Consider the following 23,093-nt stretch of genomic DNA (forward strand, 5'->3'; position numbering starts at 1 on the left):
GGAAAGTCCTAGCTCAAAATGATTGCGAACCCTGATTGCACCTTCATGTGTTGTTGTGTTTTACAGGTAGGCCGACCCTTTGACAGCATTCCACAGCGTATTTCAGTGTATCTAATTGAAGAATCCCACGTCTCAGCATTTTTCTTGCATGTGTGTGTTGCGGGTACTGTAACATAAGAGTGAGACAGCGTGTGTATCTCGCGCTTTGAGTGGGGTGGTGTGTGTAACTGAATAAACGGGTATGAGTTGGTGAGTGTATGTGTTTCATATGCTGTAACACAGGAGTGAGGCTGTGTGTGTTTATTTTTGGCTCAGTGCGAGCGTGTCGATGGCTGCCGATGCGTCGCAAAGGAAAGCTCTGAGATACCAGCAAACCCTGGTCAGTCACTGTCTTTCTGTGCCTCTTTCTCTCTCCCGTTGTTTTGTTGTCTTACGCAGAGGCGTTTTGCTGTCTTGCTGTTGGTGGGTGGGTGGCTTGCTGAGGTTTGTCATGGTCAGTCTGGTGGGTTCTAACCTAGAAACGGTTGTCTGCCCAAAATACGACTCTTTAAATAATGGCTCTCAAAGTCTTCACTAGCCTCGGCTTTAATTGATTTTCCATTCTATTCTTAGTGGCGACACACATGGAGCTCACTGGGCTGTTCTAGCACAACTCATGAATAGGAATGAGAATTGTCGTAACCTGTCAACACCCAGCTGATTAAAGACAATATGTCTCGTAAACTTCCATTAGAGTCAATACTGTGGCTTCCTTATCTGATGTTTATTGGCAGAGAACCATGCTTGTGTGTTTTGCTTTTTGAATGCTTCTCTGTCATTTTATGATTGCTTCCAGTTGCAACGTTTTCTGTCCAAAATCTGTTTACTGGATCTCTACAGGTCATTTGGGCTGGAAAAGGTCTCGGGTTTCCGAAGATTCTGTAAAATATCTCGAATGCCCTTGAGGATTATTTGCAATGTCGTGGATTTGCTTAACTAAGCAGATGTGTGGACCAAACCTCGTGATTTGTGCGTATTCGTGCTAACCTATGCAGTACATCTCTGCTGCTATATGCTAGCAGAAACCTGAGCATGCAGGTTAAATATACGCCTAGCCCTCTCCGTCGGGCTGTTCTGGATGCCTGCTATACGGCCAAGGGGAACGTATGGTCAGGTGCATTAAGCTATTTGTTGGACAGCTTATTTGGAAGGCCTAAAGGATTGTATTAAAGTAAAAGGAAATGGATTGAACTCAAAAGGTCAAGTGTCAAAAGCAAGAGAATATTCGTAAATGTGGTGTGTGAGAAAGTGAGACGAGGGGGCGAAAGCTAGGTAGTTATTAAGCTATTATAGTTAGTTAGAATATATTCATGGCAAAAAAACTTTTTTTTTTTATCACATACTTGGTTGTGATGAGCTCAGTGTTGATTTTTATTAATGGAAGCATATACATAACATGTAAATATAGAAATTATAAAGCTTAACTGTCCCACTTTACCCATTGTCCCACTTTACCTGTATTCACCCTATATAAACTCATAGCTCAAAATGATTGAGAACCCTGATTGCACCTTCATGTGTGCTGTTGGTGTAGTGTTTTACATGTAGGCCGACCCTTTGACTGCATTCCACAGCGTGTTTCAGTGTATCTAATTGAAGAATCACCCCTCAGCATTTTTATTTTATTATCGTTTTATCGAATGTACGAAACATGCATGACTTGTTACAGTGCAAAACAGACAGCTAAAGAATTTACGCTCTTTCGCCCAAGGTTATTTTCGTAAACGAAAACTGAAACTAAGACTGGGTCAAAAAGTTTTCTTGTACCTGAAAAAAAAAAAAAAAAAAGTTCCCACACAGCCTCGCCTCAACCTTCCATTTCTCCACCTGTCTTCCTCTCTTCTCTTGCTCGCTCGCAAGTTCCCACATCAATTTTCCTCTTCTGCCGCACAATGTGGGAAGATCGCCAGAGCCTAGAGCTTTTTTTTTAACCTCTGTAAATTTTACGCATAAACGCATTACTGCCCCTGCTGTCCCCTTTCTGTCTGTCTCACACACGCAGGAGATTCCTGTAGGGAAAATGATCCAGTCAGAGAAAAACTCTGTATCAGTGGCCCTATTCATAGGCTTTATGTGAATGTTTACCTCTGTATAATCAGATCTAATATGCTATTACTATGTTGCTGCTGAAAGAGTATTTTTTTCACCCAAGACTTTACAAGTGTGTGTGGAGTCAGATTTTTCCAACTCAAAGGGATAATTCACCTAAAAATGAAAATTCTGTTATCATTTACTCACCCTCATGCCATTCCAAACTGAATGACTTTCTTTCTCATGCAGATATTTTGAAGAATGTTCAGTTTTGGTTACCATTGACTTGCAAAAGATTAAAGGGATAGTTCACCCAAAAATTTAAATTCTGTCATCATTTTCCAGTGGTGGAAAGAGTAGTCTACTGAAAAAGCATACTCAAGTAAAAGTACTGTTACTTGTCAAAAAATCAATGTAGTGCTAGTAGAGTAAAAGTACCTGTCCTAAATACTACTTAAAGTAAGAGTAAAAAGTAGCCATTTTAAAGGTCCCGTTTTTCGTGTTTTTTTAAAGCTTTGATTGTGTTTACAGTGTGCAATATAACATGTGTTCATGTTTCATGTGTAAAAAAACACAGTATTTTTCACACAATTTACTTATCTGTATACCGCTGTTTTCACTGTCCTCAAAACGGCCTGAGAATTTCCTCGTTCTATGAAGTCCCTCCTTCAGAGATACGTAATGAGTTCTGATTGTGCCAGCGGTTCCCGTGTTGTGATTCGACAGCAGCTTAGCGTACGTTGCCCGGGAAGGTCACGCCTCTTACCATAACGGGGAGATGAACGCGCTCAAACTACAGCCCCTGAAGGCAAAACAAAGGTGATTTGACTCCGGGATGAAAATAACAGCGTCTGAACGACATGGCGACAAACGCAACCGAACCGAACCGAACCGAACGCAACATTTCCTCTTCTCCACGAGGGAGCAACAAGACCATGCCCCCTTTTTCACGTATTCTTGTGGGCGGAGGTTCGTCAACAAACTGTTCTACTGACGTAATTAAAGCAGGATGTACAGAGATGTAGTCCAAACCGGCCGTTCGCTGTAGGCTTTGAAAGGGAACTTCTGTTAAATAAAATATCTCGCTTGGCATTGAACTTTGAGCTTTATAATTTTACAGGTATTATTTATGCTCTAACAGCAACATTACACACTAACTAAAGTTTGAAAAATGGGATCACGAAGAACAGGACCTTTAAAAGTACTCAAGAGTAGTGAGTAGTATGCTATGAATGTTATTCCACCTTATACCCTGCGAATTAAAAATGTAGCGTATTCTTTTATGGATGATTCTCAGTAAGAACAAAAAAAAAACGAGCTCGCCAACAGTATTTCAGTATTTCTCCAAGTTTTATGTATGACTGCTAGCACTAAAAATACAGCCATGTAATATTTGAGAAAGCAACCAATAATCTGGTAACATTTATGACAACCATTCTGTAGAGGTTTTCTTGCAGGTTAATTAAAAAAGGTTGCAAAGCGTTGTACAATTTTACGTAAAAAATAAAAGTTCTTTCTTTTCAAGACGCCTTCATTGTACTGCTTTAATTTCAATGGATGCTTTCTCTGTATAAAGAATACATGTAAGAAATCAGAATTGAGTAAACCTGATTTAAATATGAATCTGATGTTTTATGAGAGTTATTTGCTATATACATGGACAAAATTTTTAAATCGCCATGTAAGAACAAATTGCATTAAGATAAGCATTTCAGTAAGTCGACAGAAAGCAGTTTAATGCGTTTACATGCTGAGCGAAATCGATGTAAGGGACACAGATCTAGCTGTGACGATCGGTTAATGCCTAATGCTCTGAAGCCTGGCAAACAATCAAGCTAAAGGAAGTGTTTCCAGCGGATGGCACCTAGACATGTGCCGGTATACGGTAATATGATATATTACAATAATGAACATGCACGATATTGTTATCGTGGGCACTTGAAAATACAGTGAATAATTATTTATTACGCATTATTCCGATTTTTAAAATGCATTTTAAGAATACTTTACCCATCAACTGTTTAAAATGAACAACACGTCAAAGAGAGCAGCGCATGGCGGAACGAGTGAAGGAGATGCACTGAATGAAAATGCACATTCACACTCTCTGACAGCAGAGGGCGCTGACGGAACAGCAGAAATGCAGCCGTTTCCCCGGTAACCCTTGTAAACAAAACTTTTTACTACTAATCACGGAGCCATTCAGTTTTCTGTCATCACATAACCAAATACTTAATACTTAAATACTTAAGGCTTTTCATTTTCAAACTTAAACCTTTTATATTTTAATCTGGACTAAATGACATGCCCTAGATATTGTTTGAATATGTTCTGATTCTTTGCTTTCAGTCACACACTTTACAATAAGGCTCTATTATTTAACATTAGTTCATTCATTAACAAACTTTCAATGACAAATACTTCTAAAGCATTTATTAATCTTAGTTAAATGTAAATTTCAGCATTTAATACATTATTAAAATCAAAAGTTGTAACTGTATTATTTCATGGACCTGAGCTAACACTAACTAGCAGTTGCTTTTTTAACTAACGTCATCAAAGAAGAATAGCTTCTGTAAAAATGTAGCTATTCGCTCTTTGTTAATGTTAATGCATTAACTAGTGAGACCTTATTGTAAAGTGTCACCTGTTGTTCTTTATAATTCTTTTGCACTTTAATCTGTTTTAAATATTTGTTTACATTATACATTTTTGTGTATTGCTTTATTGTATTTAAGTTTTCGGTTCTTTATGTTATAAGAAAGTTATTAAACCTGTTATAGTATGACAACACTTTTTTGCAACTTATTTCAATACCGTGATAATACTCGATACCGTGATAATACTCTATATTATACTCTATATTATATTATTTTGCTTCAGCAAATAATCGCAACATGAAATTTTAATACTGCCACATGCCTAATGGCACCGCGAGCTCGTGCAGCGTTAACAGAATGCGGATCATTTGTTTGTGTATTAGAAAAGTTAATATTCTGCAGTTTATTTTTAGTGATTGTTTAATGCAATTTCATACAGTAACCAACAACAACCCCCGTTCATAAAGCGTGTGTGCCTCTCACTCTGGGCTGGTCGCTATCATGGTTGATTTGACAGGAGTCACACGCGTGACGCATGGAGTCACAGGACTGATTATGCACAGATAATGTTGCGACGACAAGTTTAGGGAAAATAGCGCTGTAAAAGTACAGATACAGTACCGTTATTAAAATGTACTCAAGTAAAAGGACACGGTTTTTAAACTACTTAATAAAGTACAATTCCTGAGAAAAACTACTCAATTACAGTAACGAGAGTATTCGTAATTCGTTACTTTACACCACTGTCATTTACTCGCCTTCATGGCGCTCTAAATTCGTAAGACTGTCGTTCATTTTCAGAACACAGATGATCGTTTTGATGTAATCTGAGAGCTTTCTGTCCCTCCATTAACAGCTACACAACTACCACTGTGACGCTTCAAAAAGTTCATAAAGAGATGGTAAAACTAATCCATATGAATTGAGCGGTTTATTCCAAATTGTCTGAAGAGACACATTTGCTTTATACGATGAACATATTTAATTTAGGCTTTTATTCACATATAAACATTCATCAACTCACACATCAGTTGTGGTAAACGGAAGCTCAAGTATGTTCGTTTGATGTGCGAGAACCAATGAGGTTCATTCTTGTTACGCAGCACGTTTGAGCTTTCGCAAGAACCAACGAGCTTCTGTTTATGTTTGCTGATCAATGTTTATTTTCAATTCAATCTGTTCATTATATAAAGCGATCGAGTCTCTTCCGAAAATTCCATCAAAGTGGTAGTTGCGTAGCTGTCAATGGAGGGACAAACAGATTTCATCAAAAAGATCTTCATTTGTGTTCCGAAGATGATCGTAAGTCTTACGGGTTTGGAACGACATTAGGGTGAGTAAATGATGACAGAATTTAAATTTTTGGGTGAACTATCCCTTTAAGACATTTCTCAAAATAACTTTTTATATTCCAAAGAAAAAAAGGAGGTCATACAGTTTGAAATGTGTGTAAATGATGAAAGGATTGTAATTTTTTAGGTTAACTATCCCTTTAATTAGGGAATGAAGGGATAGTTCACCCAAAATGAAAATGTAATCATTCTTTACTCACCCTAAGGTCATTCCAAACATGTATGGCTTTCTTCTGTGGAACAGAAAAGACATTGGACCGCAGTGCAAGGTTATTATAGTTTTGCGTATTTAAATTCGCTTTATTTTAATCTCGTTTTCAATTTTGCTATACATTTGAGTTTAGTTGGTTTCATAAATTGTTTTGCTAGTTTTAGTTTAGTTTTTATTTTGTGAACACATTTCTATTTAGTTTTTATATATTTAGTTTCAGTTTTAGTTTTAGTAATTATAGTTTAGCAGAGTTACCAGAACAAAGACCAAAGCCAGATTTTTCATTTCAGCAAAGTTTAATGTTTGCACAGATTAGAGTTAAGATACTACATCTTAATAGTGAAAGTAAAAATTATGAAAAATCCAGACAAACTGTATGAAAGATGAATATGCAAGATGAAATCTTGTTAAACATGCCTATTTTTTTCTTTCTTTTCAGCAGTGCAATGTAGGCTAGTAGTGAGAACACTGTAGAAAATAGAGCTAAAGTCAACACAGCCAACACAACCTGCTGTGAAGCCAGTGTGATTAAATAATGAAGTATAGGCTATATGCAGTGTATCCATGTAGAGACAACGCAGGGAATACCAGGACACTCATACACGTGTATGTGCTGGTATTCCCTGCATTGTTGGAAAATGTCTCTACATGGATAATATTATAGTAGTAAATGGTTTGTAAATACAACGTTAATATCACCAATATTATGCAAACATGAAATCTTCAACATACAGTAGCCTAGTAGTGGCTACTTGCTACTAGTAACGTTAGTTGCTGTTGCACTCGCATCTCTCGTCGCGCATGAAACGTCATTTTAAAAGCACTGGGCTCAAGTTAAAAGTGGTTCAACTTGCGTCTCATTACCTTGTGTCATTATGTCATTTTCCATTTCATAGCCACAAGCGCATTCTTTGTGAACAGCCGCTTAGGACTAGCGTTGTGTTCTAGGTTTCGGTTCTTCACTGAGTGCTTCACATGACAACGGTTAATTGCCTCAGCTAACGCGCATTAAACGGCCTCAGGTCAGATTAACATTATTTCAATGCTTTTACGTTTAGCCTAGGCCGACTTCTCTTGCAAAATGTTTGCGTTAAGATGAGAAACTGCGTTCACTTTTGTAATGGAAATAAAGTGGGACGAGCTATATTTCAAAACTATTGCGTTTCCCCGAAAAACTTTGCATTCACTTGCACTGAAATCGCTTTTCCTCCCTCATTTCCATCACAAAAGTGAACACGAATTTTAGCGAGAGAAGGCAAAAGCATTGAAATTATTTTCCTCCCATCACATTTTTTTCACCAATGCCCCTTTAGGGGCTCCGCACTGAGCAGTGCCTGTGTGGGGTTTAGAGTTGGAGAATGGAAAATTATAATTAGCTTGGTGTAAAAGAAAAGAAGTCAATGGATAGTTTCCACTATGATGGAAAAACCAATGCGTGTGAATGCTCTTAGATGATCGGTGTAATCGTTTACAGCAGTGTTTGCTTATACTAATGTTAACAGCACTACGTGTTGTTTTTAATGGTCACAGTTAAGTGATTTCACTTCCAGGTCATGCAGTTGATGATGACCTCTTCTTTAGCACAGAGGCCTCTGGGAGTCTGTCTGCTGAAAGACAGCAATGAACAGGCTGAGGGTGAAATGGTGAGAGTGGAGGAAGTGTGCAGGAGATAAAAGGGTTGTTGTGTTTGAATTTTCACTTCATTATTGGGCAGAAATGCAAATAATAATGTTTTGATGACGAATTAGCATATTCCCGAGGTTCTGAGAATTGCAGACTACAGAATGCTGCAATATCTAAATCCAAACAAGTTGGTTAATCAACTTCTTTTGCTTAAAGTTTTGTGGACTGTTTTTCTTGGTAGCACTTTTTAACAACTTCATGTAATTATTGATAGTTAATAAACGCTTAACTGGTCAGTAGTCATGTACTTTCAAAAATGGACATGCTGCGTGACAATACACATGAATAAAAGCTTAATTTCTTATTTAAACGTCTGTTATATAATGAATTTGTTCAGCTTTAGGTCTAGGGCTCGTCGATATGATGATATTATTGTATTTCAACAATGTCTCGCAAGTATCGCAATGTCGATAACTGTCATTTACCAGGCGTTCATTGATAATATTGGGAAAAAATGACAAATATATTTCACATTGCACCATAGTTACCTTATACATATTTATTCACATGCAATAGCATGAATTAAATATTTTCTGTAGACTAGTAGTTGTAGAAAATCAACTCCAATTGAATATAAAATTGATTCCAATTCTGGACTTAAGGTCAGGAATTGAATACTTGTCATGCAATTTTAATTTTGCTTATCTATTCCTGTGTGCGCATTTTAATGTAATTTGAAACCATTCTTTTTGTTGATAGACCGGTCTTAAAAAACTTGCACAGCACTGTCTGCTTTACAGAAAACACAGAATAAATGTGCCTGAATGTGTGTTACTTCGTAATAAGAACTTCTATTTAGTAATAAAACTGATTATTTTAATGACAAACCCTAATATGCAATTCTCTTTAGTGTTTTCTTCTAATATCTTTCTGATTCTATACCAGTAACCTTGGCTGATATCCTGGCAAGATGTGGCAAATTCAGTCATTTTTTGCTTGGTCAAATATTTAAACCCAGCATCTTGTAAACTTGAATTTGTTTCCAGATGGTCTGCCAAAAACGTTTGCACTCCTGGAAATTGCTTGAATCTGAAATCGTTCGGTTAGATTAAAGCAGTCCATGTTAATGAAAGGTCAGCGTAGAGGTGAATGGAAACGTTAGAGATGTCACTTTACATCACAAAGCTGATGAGCAGCATAAAAGCGCGCACATCAATCAACACCTTTAATGCAGGTTTAACTGAATTCAACTTAAGCACAGACGGCAATGAATGAAGTGACGCAGAAAACGCTTCCACATCCAGATACCTGCAGTGGACTTCAGCTGACCGCCAGACAGGATTAAGGAACCACAGCCCTGTGAATTAATAACTGCTGACAGCACACTGTCAACTACAGTCTGTAAACGAAGTGCTCTGCATTATGGGTAATGTGGTTTACTTATGCGTTAACCTACAGGACACCTCCTATAAGGCAGATACAGTTACTAATATTTGAATATTTCGTGAAGGTGAAAAGGAGAAGGAAAGGAGGAACCGAGGTACATAGCAGGCGAAAGAAAAAGAAGATAGGAACAGACTGACAGGAAAAACAGCAAGATGATAAGGGAGCCCATCAACACTTTTGAGACTGTTCTGAATTATGATCAGATTCTGGTGAGGTTAAACATTATTTTATTTCTTCTAACTTTTTTCCTCTGCTTAAACATTTTGGTAACTTGTTACCGAATACTGTACAGTGTTCTGTTTCAAAACTCTTAAATGGAAACTTGGGATGAAAGTTAATCTATATTCTAGCAGTGTCACAGAACTACTAATACCAAATTTAAATATATAAACATTAAATAATAATAATAATAATAATAAACATTATTACGTATTAATATTAATGTAATTCTATTAATATACCAATAATAAGTGTTATTAAGTTTAAATGTGTGCATAGGCGCAGATTCCGTGATATTCTCCATTAATTTGATCCAAAATCACCCTCAAACGAAAGCAAGAGCACCCTCAGTTAATTCTGTAATAACATATTTGCGAAACTGATTTAGAGAACGCTCCAGTGCGTATATGTGCTTGTGCCCCGGAGAACGTCAAATATTTCTATTAGGGTTGTTGTGCGATATTGATAAATTTTGCGTTCATAAACAGACAAAACATTCATAAATAACTCAAATTAGAACAACGCTAAACACACGTCAGTTTAATTCATACTGGACGCCAGAGGGCGCCCTCGAGCAGAAACTCCGCATTTGCCTCAGAGAAGTAATTTAATGTTGTCAGGCTATCACCAGACCAAGCTCAATCTTTTAAGGTTTAACATTGGTCCTGGGAGTCTGCTCTGTATTTTCTACTGCACAAGAGGCGTGATAGTTCAAATGACTCTGTACGCAATTGGAAAGTCCTTCAACCAATCAAACCAACGATCCATCGCTTCTGTATCTGTCATTGTGTCTAAATTTAATGATTTTTTCAGGAAATTCCTCGCTGTAGCTGAATAAAAAGAAGACAGAATGCTTTGAATAATTAAACATTAAGACAATAAACACACGACTAAGACAATATATGGTGTATTTGAGCTCTTCAAGACTTCTCTGTTTTTTTTCATAATAATAAATATATTTATAATGCAAAGCTAATCAGTGTCTTTTGTTGGACAGCAGGTGTATGAACGCTTCGTATTACAAGTTTGGGAAGATGTTTGACGCGTGTTAAATAAAAAAATTAAAAAATCCAGCCTTTGCCATTTCATAATCACACAAAGCCAAATCACGATTTCGGTTTGATTTCGATTAATCGGGCAGCCCTAGTTTCTATTTAAAACATGTTTATTGCAGCAGTGAGCAACGTAGCCAATCACGGACATGTCTTTTGATCTCTTGAATGCAGTTACCAATCAGAGGTGTTTAATTTAGTTAGAATCCATTCACCAGCGTTTTGAGTTGTTTCCAGTGCTGAGGTTAACAAACAAAGCGTAGAGGTTAATGTTTATTAAGGGAGCACTCTTTGTATGCTTTCGAGTATTTGGCTGTATTTGGTTGGTAATGTATTTCCACTTAATAGTTTCCAAGTTTTCTTATTTTTAATGTGATTGTAAAGGTCTTGTCTAAATTGTGGGATGAAGTGATGCGGCTGAAACATAAATTTGTGACCTGTGTGTGTTTGAGTTATTTAGAGAAAGATATGACCAGTCTGTCTTGATCTCCTGATCAGTCTGTCAGTGAATGGGTCAGATTGTATTATTATACTTACACACACACGCTACATAGACACTGACCAACATAACTGTGTTTTAATTAACTCTCAATGTCACTGTGTCCTTCAATGCTTATGTCTGTTAGCAACTTTCACTCTCTCTGCTCAGTCTGTCTTCCTGTCTTTCTTAAGTCCCGTTCACTCCAAGGAAGATAACTATAAAGATAAGTAAAAAGATATAAAAATCGGTCTCAATATTAAAGAATAACAGAGTTCAAACCACAGCTATAACGATAAAGGCACAGAGAAATTATATCGTTGGAATCACTTTCAGAACGATTTTATCCAGCTGATGAACAATAAAAACATTGACAGCCAATCAGAATCAATCCTGCTGTAACAAGCTAGAGCATTAAAGTGTCAGTAATCGTACTAGAAAAAGGCAAAAGATCCAAATGCGAGTGAATAACAAGTTTAATGAAACTCTCAATAAGTGAAGACAGAGCAGGATAATTCCTGAAAGGCAGAATGTTCAGATAGGCAGGCAAACTCAGGGTCTCTGACAGGTGCAGGATGAAGAGTAGCGGAGGCTAAAATGCAGGCTTGATAATGCAGGGATGCAATGGGCCACCGAAGATTTAGGGAAGTCTCACAGGAAACAGGGAACGAGCCTCCAGAACACAGAGCACAGAAGACACGGAACAGGACACAGGAGAACCTGAAATGATCTGACAAACAGGACACGTTCACACAGACCTTAAATAGGACGCTTAAACAATGAACAGCTGATGCTGATCCGTAATCAGCCGCTAACAAGCAACGAGCCGGCGAATCCATGAACCGTGACATAAAGTAACAGACAAGCATGCACTTAGAATAAACAAAACGATAACGTCCTCTGATGTGGGTGCTAAAATAGTTATCTTGATAGTTATCGTTCTTGTGAACGGGCCTTTACTCTTTCGTTTTTGGTGGGGTTTTTTTTGTCTCGAATCCCTATTATATGGTCAGATTCAAATCGTTTTAAAGAATTGTTTAATTAATTTCAGTTGTTTGGAGAAGACATCATCTGATCTTTCAGAACTGGGCTGTGAGTTTTGTCTGACCCAATGAGTTTTAGACCACGGTATTGAGAGGTATTAAACGCCGTTTTCCACTCATCCCCCTCTCTTATGCGGACCAATTGATAAGCATTGCGCAGATCCAGTTTCGTGAAGATAGATGCTCCCTGCAACTGCTTAAAAGCTGAAGACATCAACGGCAAAGGATAAGTATTCTTCACCGTGATGTTGTTCAGCCCTCAATAGTCAATACGCGGTCGCAGAGAGCCATCCTTCTTCCCCACGAAAAAGAACCCTGCACCAGCGAGAGACGAGGAGGGGCGAATTATCCCCTCAACCAGAGAATCAGAAATATATTTCTCCATGAACCTCTCTCTCGGGAACCGAAAGCGAATATAACTTGCCCTTAGGCGGAGACATACCTGGCACTAACTCAATCGCACAATCATAGGGACAATGAGGAGGAAGAGAAGCAGCCCGGGACTTACTGAACACTTCCCCCAGGTCAAGGTATTCCTCTGGCACGTTAGACAGGTTCACCGACTCCACCTGCAATACAGAACAAGACCCAGACGAACAAGCAGACACGAGACAGGAGGCGTGGCGTGGCACTGACTGCTCCACTCAGAGATGGAACTCTGTCCCCAATCAATCCTGGGTCGATGCTGCACCAGCCATGTATGACCCAGAACGATGGGAACCAGAGGGGACTAGGAAATGAGGAATGACCAGTCCCCTCTGGTTCTGGTTTCTCCGTGAGATTACCAGAGGTGATGAGGGTGAGTGTGCCAGTGGAATGTGTGATGGCCGGGAGTTCTTGTCCGTTAAGCGTATGGACCAATATGGGGTGTTTCAGAGGAGAGATGGGGATCTGGAGATGTTTAGCCAGAGCATTGCCCAAAGCTCCCGAATCCACCAATGCCTGACATCTGTGAGACTTGGTAGCCCATTGCAGTCTTACCGGGAGGAGAGTGTTGGATGAGGATTTCTCAAAAGCAAGTCCACCCGACCGTAACCTCTTGTCTACCGTCGGGCTGAATCTTTTACCAGACATTCGACCGGAAAGTGTCCTGCATTACCGCAGTACAGACAGAGCCCTCTTGTTCTCCGGCGTTCTCTCTCCTCCCGGGAAAGCTGAGCCCTACCCACCTGCATGGGCTCATGATCGACTGGATGGCTGACCACGCTACCCCCGTGGATCCTAGATGGCTCAGGAAACTCAGAAAGAGATGTATAAGGAGAGTGTCTCTCTCGTTGTTGCAGGCGTGCATCCACGCGCAAAGCCAGCTCTATAAGTCTTTTGAGACGGGTTTCTAATTCTTGAGTGTAGATATCCCGAAGCATGCGGTCAGCCAGCCCATGCAGGAACATGTCCCACTGCGCCTTCTCGTTCCACTTACACTCTGCAGCTAAAGTCCGAAAGTCAGAGACGGATCTGTTATCTTGACGTAAATCGGCGAGTCGACGAGCAGCCTCCCGTCCCACTATCGCACGGTCAAAGACTCGTCACAAATCTTGTGAGAGTGTAAGGAACGAGGAACAGCATGGATCCTTATTCTCCCACACTGCCGTTCCCCACAGCGCTGCACGTCCAGACAGCAATGTCAGTATCATCGCCACCTTCGACTCCTCCGACGCAAATGTGAGTGGCTGAAGAGAGAAATACACAGAACACTTTGTCAAAAACGTTCTGCACTGATCTGGCTCACCAGCGTACCTCTCAGGCGCGGGAATCCGCGGCTCGTGACTCATGACGTTGGGTGGAATCGGGGGAACAGGCGCAGTGGGCGATAGTTCTTGTACCTGGGTAGTAAGCTCAGACACCTGGGTTACCAAAGCCTGAATCGCCCAAGCAGGCGCTCATCTGTTCGTCCTGGTGATCCATCCGCTGACTGCTGTTGGTGAGGAAATTCTGCAACTCCGTCTGACTCGCTGGATCCATAGTTAGGTCAGATTGTTCTGTCAGGTATCGTGCTAGAAAAAGGCACAAGATCCAAATGCGAGTGAATAACAAGTTTAATGAAACTCTCAATAAGTGAAGACAGAGCAGGATAATTCCTGAAAGGCAGAATGTTCAGATAGGCAGGCAAACTCAGTGTCTCTGACAGGTGCAGGATGAAGAGTAGCGGAGGAAGGCAGGAAAACAGGCTTGATAACGCAGGGACGCAATGGGCCACCAAAGATCCAGGGAAGTCTCACAGGAAACCGGGAACGATCCTCCAGAACACAGACCACAGAAGACACAGAACAGGACACAGAAGAACCTGAAACGATCTGACTAACAGGACACGTTCACACAGACCTTAAATAGGATGCTTAAACAATGAACAGCTGATGCTGATCCGTAATAAGCCGCTAACAAGCAACCCACGCACGCACCACGTGAGGGCGAGCCGGTGAATCCATGAACCGGGACATAAAGTAACAGACAAGCATGCGCTTAGAATAAACAAAACGATATCGTCCTCTGATGTGGGTGCTAAAATAGTTATCGTTCTTGTGAACGGGCCTTTACTCTCGTTTTTGGTGGGGGTTTTTTTTTTGTCTCGAATCCTCTTATTATATCAGATTCAAATCATTTTGAAGAATTGTTTAATTAATTTCAGTTGTTTGGAGAAGACATCATCTGATCTTTCAGAACTGGGCTGTGAGTTTTGTCTGGCCCAATGAGTTTTAGGCCATGGTTGTAAAGTTAAGCCTTCACCGTGAAAATCAAGGAATGAAGAAAACAGGTGTTTGAGAGAGAAAGAGAGCGAGAGAGAATATTTTGTCCTAAAGTAAATGTTTTTCTCTTCCGGAACAGTCTCTCTCACGCTGTCATCCTGTATCAGTGTACTGACTTCAGAAAATTAAACAGGCAATGATAGAGTCAACCTTGGGTCTTCTCAATATCTGACACAAACTCTAGTATCGTATCACGGTAATGTAATAGATGAGGAATTCATTAAAAGTCAAATATTAGAAAATATTTTGTTCTATATACTTATTCTGTCAGGTTTTTTCTCTCAGGGTTTTTGTTAAATCATCGGTTGCTCGAGGGTGTGTGTGTGTGTGTGTGTTCAAGTGTAGTGTATAAATGTTGCTGTATAGCTGGATGACTCATTGTGTGAGATGCTCTGTGGAAGAATGTAAAATCGCTATACAGTATGTTCAAGACTGCAGCTACACAAGAGGTGGGTTTGCATTAGTCTGTATTATGGATGCATGTCATAGAATTCAGCATTTTTGTTCACTTTCATTCTAATTACTTTCAAAATGTGCTCCAAGTATTACTACTTAGTATTACTTTCAGTAATTACTTAATAATATCTAGGGGTGTAACGATATCATGTCACATTTCGATACTTATCAAGAACTCACAATATTCGATCCGATACTCCAAGACATATGGTAAAAGGTTAACAAAAAATGTACTGTTGGTTAAGATGCTAAATTTGGTATTACATTTGGGGTGGAAATTAATAGGCTTGGTGCTGGTAACCCAAAGCACAGGACAATGGTGACATTATAAAATACAAAATTATCTTAGAAGAATATGCTTGCACTCTGTCACTGACTAGATATATTTAAAATAATGTAGGCCACTTTTTACTAGTAACAAAAGACATTTGGCATTACCAGGACCCTCAAATTGCATTATTATACATTATATTCAACATTGTATATAGTAGTTTAATGTAGTAATGACACTAAAACTGTAAACTTGAATTTTTTCTCACACAGTAATTACACAATACAGATTGTCACTATCCACGATACACATTGTTGCATTTTTGTTATGCGATATATATACAAATAAATAAATACCCTAATAAATACAAAGATGACATTAACTTTAACAAACATATTATTAGCCATAATATTTAAGCTTATATGCTTACATATATTTACAGACAATAGTTTGCAAAATCACATACACACTTAACAGATCATTATTTAATGCAATTTCCTCCGTTTTTAATTATATCGTCATACCTTTAGTAATCCTTAGTTATTACTTAATATCTCTGTTTTAGCCTGCCATTAACATTGAATGTCCTGACTACTGGTTTACTATAATAATTGTTAATGAATAGATTTTTCTTTTAAATCGCTGACAATTGTTAGTGAAAGAGACTTAAATTAATATCTGTCCTACCTTTTGCTGTGTTATTACAACAGATTAATTCCAGAAAAGTAAAAAATTGTTCTTGGATTTTTCATGTGGATAACATTTTAAGTAATAATGATCATTATATTTTAAATGCAACTTATTTGTATAATTTAGCTATCAGGTCTTAATAAAACTATTGATTTTTTAAAATAAGTTAAATCCCCAAATGTTTGCTGGCCATTCATGATGTAATTTTTTCTTGAACTAAATGCATTAAATACAAATACACTGAATATTTTGAGTCGTACAAATATATTGACTTTTCTTGTTTTTGAGTGGGCATCAGGAGGCTGAATCTGATCCCTTCAGTCTTGCACCATGTGGGGTCTGTGCTGCTCGAGAATGTGTGTATGTAGGCGTGTGCATTGGGTGTAATGGAAGGAAGGTGAAGAATGTCTTTGTAGATCACTTCCTGCTTTACTGACCAATAAGCCAGAGTGTGTGGTCAATCCTGATGGACAGCTCATTATTTTTGCATTTGTATACAATTAATGTAGTCACAATGAAATTAGAATGGACAATTATCATTTTTATATGTCCTCCATTTAGTTTGTAATGCCCACTTTCTATGTTCTAGTCCATATCCAGTGGACAAAATCAAGTCTTGTTCTATATTTTTTTTCTTGTTCAATATGCCACTTGGATATACACCGATTGGATATATAGCCTAGAGCTGGGTTCCTTAAATCTTGCCCTGGAGGGCCAATGCGCTGCAGAGTTTAGCTCCAACCCTGATCAAACTCACCAACCTGTAGTTTTCTAATGAACCTGAAGACATTGATTAGCATGTTCAGGTGTGTTTGATTAGGGTTAGAGCTAAACTCTGCAGGAAAGTGGATCTCGTGGGCCAGATTTGAGGATCCCTGGCCTAGAGCAATGAGCACGCCTGGAACCCGAATGATGGCGCAGATGCAGTTAACAGCATATTGTATATACGACCCGAGGACTAGCTTTCGGTCAGTACAGTGGTCGGTGTCATAATGGGAAAAGCTGCCAATTTATCGAAGTGTGATAAAGGACTAATTGTGATGGCACGGCGCCTGGGATCAAAAGTGGTGCATGAATGGCCAACGAAGAACCGTCGCTCAGCCGTGTGTTGTCCGCAGCTCATTGATGCCAGAGGGGAGCGGAGACTGTCGCTCATTGTTCACAGCGACCTCAGGGCCACAGTGCGACAAATCACCTGCAGCTACAACAGTGATGAAAACAGGGTTCCCATGGGTCCTTGAAATCCTTGAAAGTTTGTGAATCTGAAAAAAAAAAGTCAAGGCCCTGGAAGTTTTTGAAAATAAACATACATAGATACAGGTCCTTGAAAGTGACTGAATTTATTTTGTGCCCGAAGTTTTCTGTAAAAAAATCCATATTATTCCCTCCAGTCCACTAATGTGTTATTTCGCCAACACTTCGTCGCCTATGCATACTAGCTTGCTTGATTTGTGTTAGTTACACGCATTTATGCGTTACATTAAGTGTTTCCCTTTTAAGTTTTTCTTGCCTCATGGGTTTACATTATCTTAACAAGCAAAGCAATTTAACATTACATTAAATAAAATATTTGGGCAACAGATTATCACAAATGCTTTATATTTATTGAACACAATATACAGTCACCGTTGTGTTGTACATTGCCATGACGTTCACGTGCGCACAAAATTACTACGATGGGACCTCAATGTTTTCAGTGCTTACACCGAACCCAAATATGTTCAGTCAATGACTGTATATTGTGTTCAATAAATATAAAGCATTTGTGATAATCTGTTGCTCAAATATTTTATTCAATGTAATGTTTTTAATGCTTTGCTTGTTAAGATAATGTAAACCCATGAGGCAAGAAAAACTTAAAAGCATGTTCATATATGCTATTTTAAAACTTCTGGTTACATGAGCCTAAGCTCTTTTCAATAAAATCCATGCAAAAAGTTAAAGGGTTAGTTCACCCAAAAATTTAAATTCTGTCATTAATTGCTTACCCTCATGTTGTTCGATACCCATAAGACCTTTGTTCATCTTCGAAACACAAATTGAGATATTTTTGTTGAAATCCGATGGCTCAGAAAGGCCTCCATTGGCAGCAGTGACATATCCTCTCGCAAGACCCATAAAAGGTACTATAAAGACGTATTAAAAAGTAAATTTCACAGTGGTTCTACAATAATTTTATGAAGTGACTAGAATAGTTATTGTGTGCAAAAAAAATCTAAATAACTACTTTATTCAACAAGTTCTTGTCTTCCGTCTGGGCCTCTGACGTGAACTCATGAAGCACCACGACACATGCTTATGACATAGAGCCGGCGTTCTGTTGAATTCTACATTGATTGTGCTGACATATTTACGAAGACTGTTTTATGTACAGAACGATCAATGTAGAATTCAATAGTTTAGATATGGCGCGTCTTCCTCTGCTTGTAAACAAAGTTCCTCGCTTCCGGGTCATGTCATATTTTTGCGCATGCGTCGTGGTGCTTCTTGAGTTCATGTCAGAGGCCCAGAGGGAAGACAAGAACTTGTTGAATAAAGTCGTTATTTAGATTTTTTGCGCACAAAAACTACTCGTCACTTCATAAAATTATTATAGAACAACTGTAGTGAGATGGACTTTTTAACGATGTCTTTAGTACCTCTTATGAGTCTTGAGAGAGGAAAGGTCATTGCTGCCAATGCAGGCCAAATATCTTAATTTGTGTTCCGATGAACAAAGGTCTTACGGGTGTCAGCATTTTTGGGTGAACTAACCCTTTAATACCAGATCATTTTAGAATACAGTATAGGATGTACCAAATATTCTTCAGTTTTATGCAAAACAAAAATACGATAGAATAGAATATCAGATATCTGTCATATGGCCAAAAATAAATGCAACACATTTTTTTTTGCATAGTTGTGTTTGACACATGAAAACTGTAACAATGTATCTTACAAGGTAATATAATATGATTTAACCTTGCTCTCACTTGAAATGTGTCCCCACATTAAGGGCCAGATTTGCTAACAGCTTGCGCCAACGCAAACCCTCTTTTGGCATTAAAAAACTACTGCCAGGATTTACTAAAGACACTCAGTGAGAAATTAGCGCTGAAAAGGCGTGGACAGGGTTATTATTGCGGCTGACCTTATTGCATATGCATTTGTAGGAATTTCCCTTTCAGTCGCAAAATTCATCGGAGGAGAGTATTTGAATCATGCAAGGTGATTTACTAAGGTTTGAGCTCATCAATTTACTGGTGTTTGTGGCATTATTTACCATCAAAAAAAGCATGTCTTAAACCAGACGCTAACGGCTAGATTGTGTTGGTCATTATGGATCTGGCTGCCTCTGTGTGCTTTAATTTGCACATCGTCCGTAGATCACTCGCAGAACTGCCTGCGCCTATCGGCACTCTTGTGAAATTGCACTCTCATGCTAATTTGCCCTGTTTACTAAATCTGGCCCAAAGTCCTTGAAAGGTCCTTGCATTTGAAGTTAACCAAGGTGTGGGAACCCTGTGAAAAGGGAAATGTGTCACAGCACACAGTTCATCGCAACCTTCTTTGTATGGGCCCATGCTAACTGCACGCCATCGCCAACAATGCTTGAAATGGGCCCGAGATAATCAAGATTAGGCTGTGGCTGATTGGACAAAAGTGGCCTGGTCTGACAAATCGAGAGAGACGAACAGAGAATATGGCACCTGGATGCGCTGTTGGGCAGACAGAGGCAGTGTTATGCTGTGGGCAATGTTTTCCTGGGACACTAAAGGCCCCATTATCCCGATAGCACAATCCCTCACAGCTGTCAGGTATCTGAACATCGTTGTGGACCAAGTGCACCCATTCATGGTGACAGTTTCGTGCTCAATGCCACACTGCCAGAATCATCAGGAGGAACTTTCAGTTAATGCCTTGGCTTCCAAACTCACCTGACATGAACCCAATCGAAAATTTGTGGTTTGATTTGGAAAAGGGTGTTCGCGCTATATCACCACCACCCTGCAATGTACAGGAACTGGAGGACATGCTGCTGACATTATGGTACCAGATGCCTCAGGAGACCTATCACCACCCCGTCGAATCAATGCCTCACCGTGTGGCCGCTGTTTTGTAGGCTAAAGGAGGTCCTACAGATTACTAGGCAGGTGGTCATAATGTAATGGCGTACTTCACAATAGGGAAGAAAAGTTAGACGCAATTTCTGGTTTATGGCAACTTTAATCTGTGGCTTTTTTGTTTTTTGCAATATACTTGTACAGTTTGAGGACTACATTTTCTGGGTGAATCTTGTGTGTCGGTGTACTGTTTGGTTGAGAGTATCCCGGGGGAGCACTTTTTCCATTCTGCCCTGTTAGACAGCCTGACTATTTCTGTCTGACATATACAAATGACTGTAACTCACCACCACACACACTTATATAAATTCACTTCACATTCCAACTTCTGCAAGTATTCACATGCACACAATCACACTAAACCAATGAGCACTCTGAACTCTGAAAGTTATGTGACTTCTGTGTAGCATCAAAGGATTTTTAACTGCTGAATTGCAATTATCTATATCATCAAGAATATTTACACATGTACTCAGTTTTACATTTTCACTGCAGTGCTGATTAATGTAGGTGTCATGTTGTGATTTCTGTTCTTGGTAGAAAACCGCGTTCTGTCTTTTTCAGCTGTATGGGGAATATCGGGAGCAGCTGGGTAATATTGCCAGACGGGAGGCCACACATCTGTTGACTGAAAGGCAACGGAAGAGGCATGCCGGCAATGCCAAGGCAACCAGGAGAGGCCACGGCCGAGCACATCATGCCAGCCTGGATGTGGGGCCCATGACACCAGGTTTAAGCCCCTCCTCCTCTATAAAGAAGCCACGCCCCTATTCAAAATGCCAGGGTGAGTGACCAAAGAAAACTGAAATTCTGGTTACCTAAAAATGACTTGCACTGTTCTAAAGTACAGATAAAATGCAATGTCTAGTGTGAATAGCCATTAGAATGTGTTTGCTTTGCAGACTGTCTGGCCCGTATCCAGAGGTATATTGTGACAAAGCTAGGGGAGGACTGGATCTTCCTGATTCTTTTGGGTCTCACTATGGCTCTGGTTAGCTGGAGCATGGACTATGCCAGTGCCAAGAGCCTACAAGGTATATCATACTACGTATGTGCCTATTAGGTGACACTTAGGGTGCTTTTTCACTTTTGGTGCACATTCTGGTGTGTTTGGCGTCAGAGTTTGGTTCGTTTGGATTTCCAAACTTGAGTGAGCACCCACAAACTGTACCCGTAGGTGGTGGGTGAAATGACCAAAATCACGATATGATCATTTTATTTCATGAAAAAGATATACATCCAAATATTATTTACTTTAAATTATATCAAACTAATACTAACCTAAAAAAACCTCTCAAGCTTACTGAAGAGAAGTAAACTGTGATAAAGAAAGAGCAAAGGAAACAGACACAAATGGAATAGACCTACCTGAAAACGGTTTAAAATCTCCTGTTTTTAATCCGCAATGCTTAAAAACACATGCAAATTATAAGCTTTCGTGACTTCGCGGCACAGCATTGACGATAGTGCAAAATCTCGACAGGTTAACACATTTCTACTGGTTAATGGTGTCTACCAGTATATTGCCCAGCCCTATGTACCCAAGTCTGCCTAAAATGTGTGCTCATGTGAACTCTGATATGGTTCGCTGCTGATATGAATGCAATCATACTAAAATGCGGAAGTGAACCGCTATTGATAATGTATTCAATAAAACTCTGTTTGTCTAGGCTCACTCACTTTCCTAACAAATGTGACTGACGCACTTTAAGCAGAGAGAATGTATATCTCGTTTGTACTTACCTTCAGCAGAAATGGACTCCTGCATTCTTAAAGGGATAGTTCACCAAAAAATGTAAATTATCCCATAATTTTCAAGCCATTTTAGGTGTATATGACGTTCTTCTTTCAGATGAATGCAATCAGAGTTATATAAAAAAATGTCCTGGCTAAGCATTATAATGGAAGTAAACGGCATTTATTATACATAGATGCCTTTAGGTGAGAATTCACCTTTTTGAGATCAAGGTGAATTTTTTCTCGTTTTGTGAAGAGTGACATTACAAGGTAATAAAAAATAAATAAAAAAGTATCCCATATTGATGCATTTGTAACCAGTGGGATCTTCAGTTTTCAGTTTTGAGTGTTAATAAAGAAGCTAAGATGATTTCCAACATAAATTTGTTCTGGTTGTTGTCTTCTTGTTTTTGTTTTGTTTATGTATTCAGCTCCCACATCTATTGAATCCTTTTTTGTGTTTTATAAAGGTATGTTTTGCCCTGCATAAAACACAAAAACCTTTTACCTCTTACCTTTTACCAGATGCAAAGATACTTAATAGTGTCTAGAAATGAACATGAAAAGTATATATATATAAACCTTGGAGAATGTTTTCTCTATCCACGCAATGTTCTCACCTTTTTTTACCCTTCACCCGTTTGCAGCCCATATTATAAAAGTAATCCAGGGGGTTGATAAAGGCCTTCTGAAGTGAATCAATGATTTCTTTAAAGAAAAATATCCATATTTAAAACTTTATAAAGTGAAATAATATATACTATAAAGTGAATACGGAAGGCGGTCTTCCGGAAGCTAGATATTTTACTTTATAACGTGTTAAATATGAATAATTTTCTTACACAAATGCATCACTTTGCTGTGTGGATTACTTTTATAATGGATGGATGCACTTTTGGATGGCTGTCATTTACTGTCATTATAATGCTTGAATTAGCCAGGACATTTTTTTAAATAAAACTCAGATTGTATTCGTCTGAAGGCATGAGGGTGAGTAA

At 38.9% G+C, this 23,093-nt stretch overlaps 1 protein-coding gene across 1 annotated transcript in view; it reads left to right on the top strand.

Moving 5' to 3' along the window:
• Window positions 1-307: 307 nt before the first annotated feature.
• clcn1b (chloride channel, voltage-sensitive 1b) overlaps window positions 308-23,093 on the top strand; it is a 62,515-nt gene continuing 39,729 nt past the window's right edge. The window contains exons 1-3 of the mRNA XM_079837479.1: window positions 308-379; window positions 20,923-21,142; window positions 21,261-21,392. Coding sequence (XP_079693605.1) covers window positions 329-379; window positions 20,923-21,142; window positions 21,261-21,392 — 403 coding nt within the window. The 5' untranslated portion in view covers window positions 308-328. The remainder of the gene's footprint in view (window positions 380-20,922; window positions 21,143-21,260; window positions 21,393-23,093) is intronic.

This window comes from Gobio gobio (genome assembly GCF_949357685.1).
Source record: "Gobio gobio genome assembly, chromosome: 15".
Classification (NCBI taxonomy): domain Eukaryota; kingdom Metazoa; phylum Chordata; class Actinopteri; order Cypriniformes; family Gobionidae; genus Gobio; species Gobio gobio.